Source organism: Hydra vulgaris, chromosome 02, assembly GCF_038396675.1.
Source record: "Hydra vulgaris chromosome 02, alternate assembly HydraT2T_AEP".
Classification (NCBI taxonomy): Eukaryota; Metazoa; Cnidaria; class Hydrozoa; order Anthoathecata; family Hydridae; genus Hydra; species Hydra vulgaris.
This window is the reverse complement of record NC_088921.1, coordinates 5075001-5091027: the sequence shown is the minus strand read 5'-3', so window position 1 is coordinate 5091027 and position 16027 is coordinate 5075001. Positions and strand designations below refer to the sequence as shown.

The 16027-nt window shown below is 27.4% G+C and overlaps 1 protein-coding gene across 2 annotated transcripts in view; it reads right to left on the bottom strand.

Moving 5' to 3' along the window:
• Positions 1–16027, bottom strand: part of LOC136076662 (mitogen-activated protein kinase kinase kinase 2-like) — a 105251-nt gene that overhangs the window by 14736 nt on the left and 74488 nt on the right. For both annotated transcript variants that reach the window (XM_065789988.1, XM_065789989.1), the window contains exons 7-8: positions 13684–13813; positions 5323–5393 (exon numbers count right to left, since the gene is read on the bottom strand). In XM_065789988.1, the coding sequence (XP_065646060.1) occupies positions 5323–5393; positions 13684–13813 (201 nt within the window). The remainder of the gene's footprint in view (positions 1–5322; positions 5394–13683; positions 13814–16027) is intronic.

Genomic DNA, 16027 nt, shown 5'->3' with positions numbered 1-16027 from the left:
AGGAGGGATTCTAAATATAAACAATTATCCAAAGAACAACATCAAGGTATATTAGAAAAATTATTACAGCAGATGAAGGAGAATAAGCTAAAACATGGTGCAATGAAGTATAAGCGTACAATAAAGCCAAATCAAATTTCGAGTTAAAAAAATCATTCTTACTTAATTAAAATGTTTCAAATAAAGTTAATATAATATACTTGTCATGTACATTTTTTGATTTCTTTTGATTTTTCGCAAATGGATACCATATTTCCAGACAACAAAAATCGCTAAAATGTATACAATATTTCCAGACGGAGGGAGTATTAATTATCATTAAGTATAATTTAGTTAAACTTTATTCATTATTTATTAACTTTATATATTATATAATTACACTTTATATATTATATACTATGATAATTAAACTAAAAGTTAAACTCATTTTTTTTTTCAGAATTTTTCATATTTTTTATCATTGTTTTTTTCAGGCTACTATAAGTGTTTAATTATGTTTTAATACTTTATCTTTATATATTGTTAACCACAAGTTAATACTGTAAAGTAAACAAAAGTTACAAAATTTTATCATTGGTTATCAGTAGGTACGGATCTATGACAAAACAATGTTTGAAAAAACCATCCTGCATTAACTTATAGTTATAAACAACATTTATTAACTTTGAGGTAAAATAAACTAAAAATTCTTTGAAATCAATCAGTGGTTTTACCAAAAAAATTCTGGTCAGTTAATTAAAAATCATAAAAATCAACTGTAAGCTCTAAATGCTAAAATATTTCTGAAGTCAATCTTATTGACTCAATAAGTTTTAAACACATATTAACTTTTTAATAGATAATTACATTTTTACAAACAATCAAGATAAAATTTTGAGAGTTGTGTTTTTTATATAAAATTAAAATTTATAGGAAATCTGAGGTTTAATAGGGAAACTTAACATAAGATAACTCAGGAAATAAAACTAAGTATATATATATATATATATATATATATGTATATATATATATATATATATATACATATACATATATAGATATTATAGATATGTATATAAGAATAAAAATACATATATATCATGGTGTGACCCAGGCCAATAGCACAGCGTATACTGCGGAATTAAAATAAGTTTAATGTTAAAATAAAATTTAATGACTTTTTCTATTTTGAGCAACGAGACAATTTCAATAAAAAATCTCAATATTTTGTCTAACAATAACAATAAACATTCACAATATATAAAAAACGAGGTAAAAAAATATTCATGGCTGACACCCTATATATTTATATAGTTTTGCATATATATGCATATACATCTATGTATGTATGTATGTATGTATGTATATATATATATATATATATATATATATATATATATATATATATATATATATATATATATATATATATATATTTATATATATATATATATATATATATATATATATATATATATATATATATATATATATATATATATATATATATATATAAATATATACACACATCTATATAAATATGTATATGTATATATGTATATATATATATATATAAATATATATACACCTAAAGTATCACTTACAGGAACAGATTTTATAAAAAAAACGGACACTGACAAGGACATTAGCTTTATCAGGGATATTTTTTGTCACGGTAAGAACCGTCTTTTTGTAAAAAAGAAATGAACCCGTAAGCAACTTTTATAGACAACGAAAAGTACATAAATATATATATACATATATATATATATATATATATATATATATATATATATATATATATATATATATATATATATACAAATTCAACAAATATGAAAATATCGTATAACAAGAATATGTTTTTAAAAGATATATATATATATACATTATATATTTATATATATAATGTATAAATAAATAAATAAATATATATGTATATATAAATATATATTTATATATGTGTGTGTATATATATATATATATATATATATATATATATATACATATATATATATATATATATATATATATATATATATATATATATATATATATATATATATAAATATATGCTCTTGCATTGTCATTTTTAATTTTACAAATGTCAGGTCAGTTTTTGGTTTTTTTAAAACAAATTGTTTTAAAGACCGGAAAACTTTTCTTTTTTTTTTATATTTTTTTTTTTTATTAATTAATAGACTGTCTTCCCTAACCAAACCCTCAATCAATGTAGCAGCACTTCCATGCAGCAGCAGTCTTTAAGATAGTTGATGTAGCAACACTCTGCGCATGTTTTACAATAAAAAAATAAAAATAAAAACATTCAGAATGTTTTTAAAAACACTCAAAATATTTTTAAAAGCATCCTGGTCTCTTATTTTGTGTTTTTGTGGTTTTAGAAAACATTAAATATAAATAGTTTCCTCAATTCAATTGATGCGTTTTTTTAAATCTAACCCTAATTTTGTCAGTTTAAAACCAAAGACAAGCTTACTGCTGTTTTTTACCACAAACTGTATATTTAAAGCCTTTACTATAGGTAATATATATATATATATATATATATATATATATATATATATATATATATATATATATATAAATATTGATTTTGTTGCAATAATATCTCTTTTAGAGTGGAATGCTTATATATACCCATTGCGTGCAGGGGCGTTGTTATGAATGGGTTTGTTTGCAAAACAATTCTCCAGAAAACAGACGTCTGTTTATTACTGCTAGAAACAACTGTAAAATGGTTTTGTCTAACGCCAAAACCCGCTATTCTCAGGTCATGAAATCTCGTATCTCATCTCAAAAATTAGGCTCTCGTGACTTCTCGAGAATCTTTAATAATATCAATAATAAGGGCAAATCTATAATTCCTCCTCTCTTGTATGGTTCAGACTTTGTCACCTCACCTAAAGACAAAGCCGAACTGTTTGCTAAAAACTTTTCATCAATATCATCTCTTGATTCCACTAATTGCGTTCTACCTGATATTGCCAACAAACAGGTTGATCCATTACTTGACATTCATATCACTCCAGCATCTGTATCTAAAGTGATTTCCTGCCTAGACTCTTCTACAGCTTGTGGCCCGGACAACATACCTGTTATTGTCTTGCAGAAGTGTTCTCCGGAGCTGTCGTCTTTACTCTGAAAATTATTCAACAAGTGCTTATCAGAGTCTTGTTTTCCAGCCTGCTGGAAAGCGGCATCTGTTATCCCTATCTTCAAAAATTCTGGAGAGCGATCTGATTCGTCTAACTACCGTCCCATAAGTCTTCTTCCTATCATAAGCAAGGTTTTTGAATCTTTAATTAACAAACACTTAATTTCTCATCTTGAATCTAATAACTTACTTTCTGACCATCAATATGGATTTCGATCTTCTCGTTCTACAGCTGATTTGCTAACAGTAATAACTGACAGGTTTTATCGTGCATTAGATGAAGGTGGAGAGGTTAAGGCCAACGCTCTTGACATTTCAAAAGCGTTTGATAAAGTTTGGCATGCTGGTCTTCTCCATAAGCTTTCTTCTTATGGTGTATCCGACAACATCTTTAAGATCAATGAATTTTTCCTTTCCAATCGTAGCATAAAAGTTGTCCTCGATGGACAACACTCTTCTTCTTATTCTGTAACTTCAGGGGTTCCTCAAGGTTCTATCCTTGGCCCTATACTCTTTTTAATTTACATTAACGATCTTCCAGATATTCTCACATCTAAGGTGGCATTGTTTGCTGATGATACTACCATTTATTCTTGTCGTGATAAGAAACTAACACCCTCTGATTGCTTGGAGGGGGTATTTGAGCTTGAAAAGGATCTCACTTCTGCTACAGCATGGGGCTCACAGTGGCTGGTGAACTTTAATTCAGACAAAACTCAATTTTTTTCAGCCAATCGTTATCGCAATAATTTAGATTTTCCTATATTTATAAACTCGATGAGTCACCTATTCTTCATCTACTTATCTCTTTATCGAGCTTGAAACTTTCTTACTTCGGATTCTATTCTCTATCTCTAAAAATCTCAAATCCGGCCTTGTATGGAATACTGTTGTCATATCTGGGGCGGACCTTCTAATGATGCCCTTTCTCTTTTAGACAAGGTGCAAAAAGCATTGTAAACATAGTTGCAGCCAACCTCTAACCATTATCACATTGTCAGAATGTTGCTTCTCTTTCTCTTTTCTACAAATACTATAATGAGCACTGCTCTAAAGAGCTAGTGTCTCTTGTGCCATCTACTATAATTTATTTTTGTGTAACTTGTCATTTAATTAAGAGTCATCTTTTTTCTGTGACTGTTCCTAAGTGCTCCAAAAACGCTTATTCGTCTAGTTTTTTTCTTCGAACATCAGTTCTTTGGAATTTGCTTCCTTTAACTTGGTTTTTCTGATTCATATAATTTGCAATCTTTTAAGTCGTCTGTCAATCGTTATCTTGCTCTACAATCTTCATCTTTTCTCTTTCAGTAACTTCCAACTTTAATTAGTGGCTGTTCGCAGCCTTGTTTGAAGCGAAGTTGTTTAAGAAAAAAAAAAAATTAAAATATATATATATATATATAAAAAATTAAAATAAAATATATATATATATATTTAATATATATATAATAAATATATATATATATATTATATATATATATATATTATATATATATATATATATATATATATATATATATATATATATATATATATATATATATATATATATATATATATATATATATATATATATATATATATATATATATATATATATATATATATATATATATATATATATATATATATATATATATATATATATATATATATATATATATATATATATATATATATATATATATATTACTGCATATTAGGGTGCATCAATCGCCCCATACTTTCAAAAACAGATATGTACCTATTCTTAAAGTATTTTATTGGTTCTAACAAGCATATCAATTAAATTTTTTCAAAATCTAACAAGACTTAGGGGGCCACCTTGAGTCTGAAACTTGGAACAAGACCTTAAACTCCAAAAATAAATTTTTTCAAATGAATGTCATGTTGGGTCTCAAAAAAAGAGAAATTTTATAAAAATTTTAAAAATAATTATTTTTTCTTATTAAAATAATTAAAGAAAAACTATTAAATATTACACTTTTGGTTTTATTTGTTGTTAAAAAATTATATATATATATATATATATATATATATATATATATATATATATATATATATATATATATATATATATATATATATATATATATATATATATACACACACACATATACAAACAATATTAAATGAGGCAAATAATAATAAAAAAACAGCAACTCTACTTGTATGTGTTTTGATATACCAAAATCAGCTAGCTTGCAGTTCCCATATAAATCTAGCAATATATTGGCACCTACAATAATAAAAAAGAATTGATTTACTTCATCAAGTTATTAAAATAATTTACAACCTTACAAAAAAACTTAAAAAGTGACTGCCTTGAAAAACTTTTTCTTGAAAAGCTGCTTGTAATTTATGAAGGGGGAGACCTGGGCTAGCTAGCAGCCGGAGTAAGTAGATAAAGTGTATTTATCTTTAAAGCCTTTCATTAGAAAGTGCTAAAAATTACATAGAACCTTTTTAATTGACCATTTTATCTTTTACTGGAGTATTGTTAGGATTTGCGCATGCAAATGGGAGATTAATGTGTTTTGGGTTAGGGTTCAACCAAGGATTAGATGAAAGTATTAAAGCAAGGGTGATATGACTTTCAATTAAGTCTGGTATGCCAGTTATACCTATAAGATCACATTATAATTGCTAGTATTTAAAATTAAATTGTTTTATTCTAATTGCAGTATTAAAATCATACTTAATAAACAACATTATTTCTCTACTATTTCTAGTAACCTCGATGAATCCACACTTATTTATGGTACTTCCTGAAAATCTCTAAAGTGAGTGTACTTCCTGAAAATTTTTTATTTGGGTGTAGTTGCTGACGATATGACTATATATTTTTGAAAAAAGGTTTGAAAAAAAATTTTGAATGAGACTTTTGTGATAGCTTGGGGCTGCCAGTGACTTTTATTAACAAAATTGTGAATTTTAATAGCAAAAAAATATGTTGTATACTGCTAATAATAATGCAATGTTTTAAATATTAATGATAAATAGTTTTTCACCTTATTTTTCACTATTCTCAAGGAAAAAAATCTTTTGCAAAATTTCTCTCTTTATTGTGCTTGCTACTTTCCTTTTTATTCTCTACCTCTTTAAATCTCTTGTTATCTTTTTATATATTTTTTCTAATGACCTTCCTCTTCAAAAATGAATTGTAAATGTAGTTGGACTTGGTCTAACTTTAAAAAAAGGGCCTCCGGTCGCATTGTCTTAATAGCTTCCTTCTTACCAAAACCATAAAATTAAACTTAAAATTTTTTACCTATAGATAACTTATAAGTTGCCTATTAACCTTATATTAATGACATTTTATTTCTGTTTCTAATGTTGTGCTCAATGTATCAATTGGGAACTCTGTCCCGCTGGATTTTTCTCGATTTTTCGGAGTTTCGAAGTTCGAGAGAAATTGAGAAACTTCAACAAAACTACAAAGTTTTTAGAAAATATTTAATTTTTTATTAATAAAATAATTAAATTCTTATTTTATTTCTACGCTGCTTTTACAATAGTTCTTGTTGTTTTCAAAATGTAAGTGTTCTGTTTGTTCAATAACAACACTAATTTACACCGCAAAGCAATTGATAATGCACAGTGGGTCAGGTGGTGGTGGAAAAAACCTCAAAAAAAGATTATTTTATTTAAAACCATATAATAAAATATACTCGTACTTTCCATTGTACTATTTCAAAAACTCGTTTGAGTATAATAGTATCTTTTTAAAAATAGTATTTTTTTAAATCCACAAAAATCAATTGCGGTATGATGAAATGTAATGCACAATAAAGTACCTTTTTTTGTGTCAAAAAAGCAAGAATTTTTTAATTTTTAAGCAAAGATATAATAAACAGAAACTTTTAAAATATCATGAGTATGTGATACTAGTTAATATATTTTAACAATTCAATAGTTTACCTTTACAAAAAAAAATATTTAGTCAACATCATTATTTATAATATATACAAAAGCTGATCTTAAAATAACGAGGTAAGTTTTAAACATATAACGCTTTTATTTTGTACAAATAGTGTCGTACATCGTAGGATCAAAATAAATTCGTTCACCATAAGTCTAATATCCGGCCCACTGTGCATTGTGGCAAAATTGTGTAATAAAATGTTATCAGTGATAACAAGTATTCATAATTAATGTTTAATTATACTTACCTGTTAGAATATAAAACTTAGTTAATAACTCAAAATGTGATAAATTATCACAATTAAAATAAAATTTAAAACAAATATATGAGGTCATAATCAAATTGATAAATATTCTTTTATAGAGAAAAATGGTTTCGGAAGCGTGGAATTACTTTGATAAAGTTGTGTTAAATTATAAGAAATACAGAGATTGCAAAAAATATCATAAAAGAATCGCTTGTCCAGAAAGCAGCATAAATGGCCTAACTGGACAAAACAAAAGTTGTAAGAAAATAGTTTTAAAACCATCCAGTATCAGACCAGTTTTGACTCAGATGTCATTAAACTATCTTCTTGCTAAGTTGACAGCTCTTGATGGATATTCGATTAGGTCCATAACACAATCTGAAACACAAAGAATGCTTTTTGAAAGGTATGGGCATAGTTTGCCCAAGTCAGCGTCCACCATTTCAGACATAAAATTAGATGTTTCATGCTGAAACCAAATATTTAATGCTCTCTGAATTGGCTGCATTGAAAGCCAAAGAAGAAAAATTTGGACTAACAGGTGATGAATCAAATAGCAATAGAGGTAGTGAAACTACAACTCAAATGTTCATCACAACAGAATGTATTATTTAAATATGGTGAGATTGCCATCTCTTAGTTCTGCCAAAATATTAAACATTTTGATAATGGAAAAATTAAAGGAATTTTGTGTAGAAAGTGAAGATATTGCAGGTAAAACTACAGATGGCTGTTGGTGGATGGTGAAATTGGGTAACATATTTAAGTTTCCACATTAGATCTGCCAGAATCATTTAATTCATTTGAGTGTTTGTGATTTAATATACGCTAAAAAAGATTGTCGCGAATATGGGAACAAAGAAACTGAATAGGATATTGAAACAGAAACAGAAACTGTTGGAGAAAAAGTCTCCAGAAACTTCGAATACTAATTAAGTTTTTGAAATACTCATCATTTCAATATGAAGTTCTTAAAAGAAAAATACACGAATTTTAAGGATCTTCGCATGACAAAAGGACTGTTGCTCTACAGTCGCACTAGATGGAACAGTGTTTTTCAGATGATTAAAAGATTTTCGGATGGCTTAGAAGCTTTAAAAAAAAAACACTCAAAGAACTAAACTGCTCAAATATATTAGATGACTTATTGGAATTCATTGCTGACGCTGCAGTTCTCTTGGAAAAACCAAATACAACAACTTTAGAGTGTGACATTGTTATGGAAACGTTTGAAAGGAAATTGAAGATTGTAGAAACTGACATCAGTTCTAATTTTGCAAAGATGTTAATCTCCAGATGCGAAATTTGTAAAAACTTTATGTTGGTATCATTGAGTGATTATTTGCACAATCCCAATATTTTTTTAAACAAAGACCACACATTTTTTTACGCTTCCAAATAAAATAATTTAGTTTATGCTGCAAAATTATTTGATCAACTATTTGCAACAAAAGGAAATAACTCCAACCAAAATCAGATGATTGTGCTAAAAGCAAACAAGGAGAACCATCGCAATTGACATCTTTATTTGCTAAAATTCAAGAAGTTCTAAATCAAAACCAATTAACAGCTAAAAAGGCACTAAGTCGAAACCTTCACCGATCAGTTAAAAGAATATGAAGTAACTGGTGTGAAATTAGAAGCGAAGAAAAGAAATTAGAAGTAGAATTTGAAATTTGAACTAGCCATCCACAGAATTCAAGGAACATCTTTGGAAGTTGCAAAGAGCTTTCTCATTGTCTTTCAGTATTGTCACAAAGTTTCATAGTTCGCTTACTGATGAAATGATAGATGTTTTGATCTTTATAAAATGTTATTTAAAAAGATCTTCAGAATAAATACTTTTTTTTTTAATTTTTACTCTAGGTGCCCAAGAAGTCTTTAATACGATAAAAAAATATTTAAGTATTAAGAAATAAAAAAAAATAAATTTTTTAAAAATCTATTATGAATTATAAATCAAAATATAAAAAATTAAAAAAAAATCAAAACAAGAACAATGTTTAATTATCAACTAGATAGTTTAATTTTTTAATTTATAACAAATTGTTATTGAAATTCCAATTTTTTCTCAGCTCCGACGGATTTTTTTCTTAACTCTGTTTTTTCTCAATTCCGGATCCTTTGGTTGTGCTTTATTTTACATTTTCGACAAGACTCAATGGATTTTTTAGAAATCTAATTTATACAAACCTTGAGCCTCTTTGTAAAATGAATTTTAAAAAATATATACGTATCACTACTATAAATGTACGTATATATTTTAAAAAATATATACGTACATTTATACGTTATATAAATGTATAATATATAAAAGTGACTATGTTAACTAAAAACAATTATTTATATCTACCCTCTACAGGGTCACTTTGTGAAGTGACCTTATAGAGCTTAGTTGTGAAGCAAGCAAATACAAATATCCTTCTTCAATAAGCTTTTATTTTGATATTTTATTTTAGTTTGAAATAATGCAGAGTTATGATAAGAGCAGATAATGATTACTTTGATAGGGTAAAATTTTGAGATTTCTGCGAAAGTTTAATCCAATTAACTATTTGTCTAAAAAAAGTTGTTTACCATCATTGAAAATAATTGCATTACCAAGTTTGACTTGAAAAATAAATTGTGAGGAATTATGTAGTGATTTCTTAAAAATTAGCTGGACTAATGTAATCAATGCCCACGAAGGTAAGACTAATAAGTCATTTGAAGAGTTTTTCACAAGTTTCAGTTCTCTTTTAGATAAACATGCACCATTAAAAAAAGTCAGCTATTGCTGCTTATCATAGGGCCTCAAACCTTGGATAACAGGAGAAATCTTGACTTCAATTATAAAATAATGAATACCATGGGATGGTATGAGGTATCTTTTAAACATTAGTACGAGAGTTAACTCATATCCTTCCAGCTTATCTTTTAACAACTCCATGATATACAACCCCATTGAAATTTTGGAACCTTTTAGTCAATTGTTTGTTTGAGATCTGGAAGAATTAGAGTAAAAGATTTTTAAAAAAAGAATCTTAAATCAATATTCATAAAACCTACAGACAAAAACAAAGTATTATCTATTATTCATTCTCTTAATGAAGGCAAAGCTTTGGGACCTAACAGCATTCCAATACCTTTTTTGAAAGTTCTTGCAAATGATATCTCTCCTGTACTTTTTTTTCTGAACTATTTAATCAGACATTCAACACCGCTGTATTTCATGAAATTTTAAAAACTGCTTCTGTTATCCCAACTCATATAAAAGACTCAAAACTTGAATGTAATAACTAAAGACCAACTTCATTATTATCAAATGTCAGCAAACTTTTAGAAAAACTGTATTCTCGTATTACAACTTTTTGAATAATTCTGCTTGTTTTCATATTCGACAGATTGGGTTTCGCTTAAATCACTCCACTACTCATGCTATTATTAGCATTACTGAAATGATTTGTGGTGCAACTGACAGTGGTTCCTATGTTTGTCAGGGTTAGGGCTTGAAGTTACTAACCTCTAACCCTGACCCTAATCCAAAGTCTCATTCTTTTACTGTATCTGCATGCTCTAATAACATTAATTCATCTAGTTTAACCCTCTGAAACTCCTACAATCAGGTTTTCCTGACTCATATAGTCTACAAATTTTCAAGTCGTTTTCTTGGTCTTTAACTCTATTCTTTGTTTTCTAGTAATTCCTAATTTAGTAGTGGTTGCATACAGCCTTGTAGGGAGTGAATTAAAATAATAATTAAAAAAACTTTCTGTTGGCGTTCTGTAGATCATTAAGCTCCTTTCTATTAAAATATTTCTTGTTTAAGTCTTGGTTATATTTAGATAATTTAAACAGGTAACTCCTTAGGTATGCCTTCTTGATGTTGATTAGCAAACTCAGATAATTCTGTCTATGCATTTTTAGACATATTTGCCAACAAGAATTACGAATACACCCTTGGGGGCCCAAGGCTTAGCCAATTTTTGGGGCTTAAAAAATATTAAAAATTAGTTTAAATGAAAAACTATGATGCGGTTTATATAGCATTAAACTGCTAGCTGTTTTCTCTTGAATCTACAATTCTTTAGTTTAACGCTACGGCTTTTATATCATTTATTTTAAAACTCCTTTGTGTGTTATTCTCTAAGAGAGTTATAGTGTTGCATTAGTAAATGATTGTGCAAATAAAACTTTACAAAACTTTATTTAAAAACTTTGACATATAAAATTTGCCGAATGGTCACACAAGAGCAGTGAGCGCTGGAAGGAAGAAATGAAGTACATTATAATAAAGGAAAATTATTTTTCGAACAAATCATATTTTGACAGTTGTCAAGACAAAAAATTAAGATTAATAGAGGAATATTTAAAAACAAATAAGACAGACAATGCACCTAAACAGTACTAACAATAATAATAAACAATAAATTGTTTTATAAAAACTAATATGAACGAAGATATACAAAAAATACATCACCAAACAAAAACTTATAAAATAAAAAATTGATTACAAAATAAAAAGTATGCATACAACGATGTAGGCCTCAGAACGGAAAAAAAACATTAATGCTTATGTGTAAACAAAATTTGTATAGCGATTAAGTAATAAACATCTCCTCAACGTTGTGTCTATTATTGGCGTTTTAATGAGGATCAGCACTAATAACTAGTTTATAGCGTCAGACAAACAGCATCACTTATGCTTTACCCCGCGACTTAAGTCTACTCTAGACTGCAGTAAAAAGGACTCACTACAAATAGCCAAAACCCAACCATACCCAAATTTGGGTGTATATATATATATATAATGTATATACCATATCATTTATTTTAAAACTCCTTTGTGCGTAATTATTCTCTAAGAGAGTTATATTGTTGCAATAGTAAATGATTGTGCAAATAAAACTTAAAAAAACTTTAATTATTATCCAAAGGGAATTGTTGTTTAGAAATCATTACAATCATGAAATTAATACTTTTTTAATAACAACTCTCTAAAAACTCTGGCAAGTTAAAATATTTTTCAAACCCATTTGAAGTAGGGCTTAGGCTAATGCCTAGTCAGCCTATAGTTAAATCATACCCTAGTTGCTTTACCTGGAAGCCAAGCAGTTGTATTACCAAGTGCCAAGCAGTAGTAATACTATAAGACTATATTGTGATACTGGCTTTTTTCTGTGGCAACAGCTTGTTTATTTTAAAAAAAGGTTTGCCATGTTTTACTTGGCTTACCTTATTGTGGTACCTGCTGTTACAACTGATTTATAAAAGTCATTATGACTAATGTTATGTACACTTTTTATGCAATTGACTAAAAGCCAAAACTAATTTTAAGCAAAGATAATACTTAAAGCAAGTGCAACTAAATATTTATATTGTATTATAGATTTCAGATAACATAATAAACTAAATTGTTATTACTTTGAGTTATTATTAACAGTATATCCTAATCCTTACATTTTAAATCTATATAAATCTAATACCAAACAAATTAAATTTTAAATAGTTTATATTTACGAACAATCTTATTACAGGGTGCTAATTAATAGCAAAAATAAATGACAAAACATAAGCGCTTTTGAAAAACTTAATTTATGTGCAGGTAGGAAAGAGCTTCTTCTTGGAGTCAAATTAATTATTACTTTAAAGAGGCTCAGAACCAATAATTAGTTTCTCCAGTGGCTATGATGTCTACATCAACATCATGCTCCTCGCAATTGTTCTACACCGTAATAGATACTTGACTACAAAAATCAAAAACTGAACCAAACTGAAATCTTTTGAAGAATCAATATCTTACAAATTATTGCTGTAAATGTAATTTTTTATTTTTTTAAATTTAATTTACCACCCCTAGGCCAAGAGGCCACTAGAGTCAAAGAGGGTACTCTACTCTACATATTTTCTATTAGTTTTTAAAAAATCTCTGCTCTAACTTTGCTTTAAAACAAGAACCAAACGTGGCTACTACATAGCAAGAAAAGAATGTGGTAACAAATTTCATATTTCTTGCTATCTCTACGCACAACAAAATTTTCATAAAACAATTAAAAAAATAAATAAATAACTTGTAGAATTGTAGAGAAACTCCCTAAAGTAACTAAGCAATAAGCAAAAGAAATATTCTAAAGTAACTACAACAGGAATAAACTTAAAAAACTAAAATAAAAAAATATGTGTAATCAGAAGCTAACAAAATTTAAAATGAATGTCTTTAAATAACCCTGACATTGTCATCAATACTTAAATTAGTCTGACCAATCAAAATTAACAACAACTAAAACATGAAATTGTCTCAACAAAAGACAATAGTTAAATAAAGATAATACATTCATTTATAATATATCATTCAAAATTAAATAATAAAAAACTAACATTTAATATCCCTGTGTACAATATTTTTATTGTGTAAGTATTCCAATCCACAAAGAACTTGATAAGATTTTTCTGATGCTGCCTTTTCATCTAGAGCACCTTCATTTGATATTTTGTCTTTGAGAGAACCCTAGTGTATATATATATATATATATATATATATATATAAATATATATATAAATATATATATATATATATATATATATATATATATATATATATATATAAATATATATATATATATATATATATATATATATATATATATATATATATATATATATATATATATATATATATATATATATATATATATATATATATATATATATATATATATATATATATATATATATATATATATATATATAGGGTCATTTCAGATAAAGCGAGCCATCGGATAAAGCGAGCCGGTCGCCTAAGTATTGCAATTTTACGAAATCAAATTATGCTTTCGATTTATAACAATTTATTTAATATTAGTTATTCATTTTAAAGTCTAAAGAATATTTTAAAAACAGTTGCTAAGCAATTATTTTCGCGGTGGTATAATTTTAATCATTTGAGTAGTAACAAAACGTTTTTTCGCTTTAAGACCTTATATTTTGTTTAGCTTCAATTAAGAAAAGTGAGTATTTCATATTTGACACTATTTATAGTAAATATGATTGTAATATTAGTAATATAAGAAACTATTTCAAAAAATACAGTGTTGATATGTATTTGAGCGATGATAAAGTTTTTTAATCGAATTTTCAACTTGGCTCGGTTTTGCATAACTGTTAGATAAACCGAGCCAAGGGCATTCAGGTAAACCGAGCCATTGGATTCTCAGCCAAATGTCAAATATTGAAAATTCTTGTTTGCCACTGCGATCGAGTATTGAACAGCCACCTGTACCTAATGCAGCTATGAATTTGCAGTTGATTTCTGTGACCGAATCCGTTGACATAATTAATCTGAATGAAATGCAATTGCCAGATATTTCAAATAGTTCTAGTGCTAAACTTGTTGATACAGCTAATAAAGATAATATTAATGCATCTAATTCTAATACTTTCCTAGATAAGCAGCATGAGCAACATGTCAATACTGATATTGCTGGTAGTACTTGTTTACCTACCACTGATGAAAATGCAATTGTGTCAATTGAACAAGCAGACCTCGATGTGTCTTTTGAAAACTTGATGCCAGTGCCACACAGAGATCGACCACAAAGCAGTCGGCCACGTAAGAAACCACCATCTTATGAATTGACATCAGAAGAAAATGTAGCATTTATTCAGGAAAGAACCAAACCAATAACAAAAAAAGCAACTAAAGAGAAAGAGACCAGCAAAGAAAAGAAACAGAAGAAAACTGTTAAACAGAAGGTTATAAAGAAAAAGAAAGAATCCAAAAAAGAAAAGAAACAAAAAGAAGAGGACATTTGCAAATATTGTTGGTTTGCATATGGTGAAGCAACTGATCCTCTCATTGATGATGAATGGATTGAGTGTGACGCGTGCCGTGATTGGTTACATGAGAGCTGTATCGAAATAACCGTGCGTGGACAACTATGTGCTGATTGTGTTCAAACAACAACTAAGTAAATTAACTCTAGTTAAGACTTGATATTTTGCATTTTGTACTGCATCATTTATCTGCAGATTTAGCAGTATTATTTTAATTAGACTAGTCGCTGACATTTTTATATTGCTTTTGTTCTTTAAATTTTTTGCATTGTATGCATTTGAGGTTAATGTTTGCAAACTTTTAATACCAGTTTACTATATCGTAGGTAATAAAGTTAATATTAATATAGTAAATATTATTTGTAATAATACTTCCAATTTTGTAAATTTTTGTCTGAAATAAAAGCTAAATGGCTCACTTTAGAATAATCATATAAGCTATTGGCTCGCTTTACCAATAATCGTGGCTCACTTTATAAAATTGTTAATATAAAGCGAGCCTTTCCTATGTATCATATATAGTTTACTTGGCTCACTTTATATTAGTGTGGCTCACTTTACATTATATCATAGTTTAGGTATCTGTTATAGAGTTTTCTAGTACAAGAAGTATTAAGATATCTCACATAGTTATTAATACACACTGATTTTAGTTTTATTGGCTCGCTTTATCCAAAATGACCCTATATATATGTATGTGTGTGTATATATATATGTATGTGTGTGTATGTATATATATCAGGCCTTGTTAAGAAGCGTTACGCAGCTCGCATTTTGCTTGCGAAAAGGCGATTTGCCTACGCGCTCAGCAGTTTTGCGCTACGCAAAAACTTATATCTTTTAGAATATTTAAATTATCTTTTGATTATCGTTAACGTGACGTTTATTC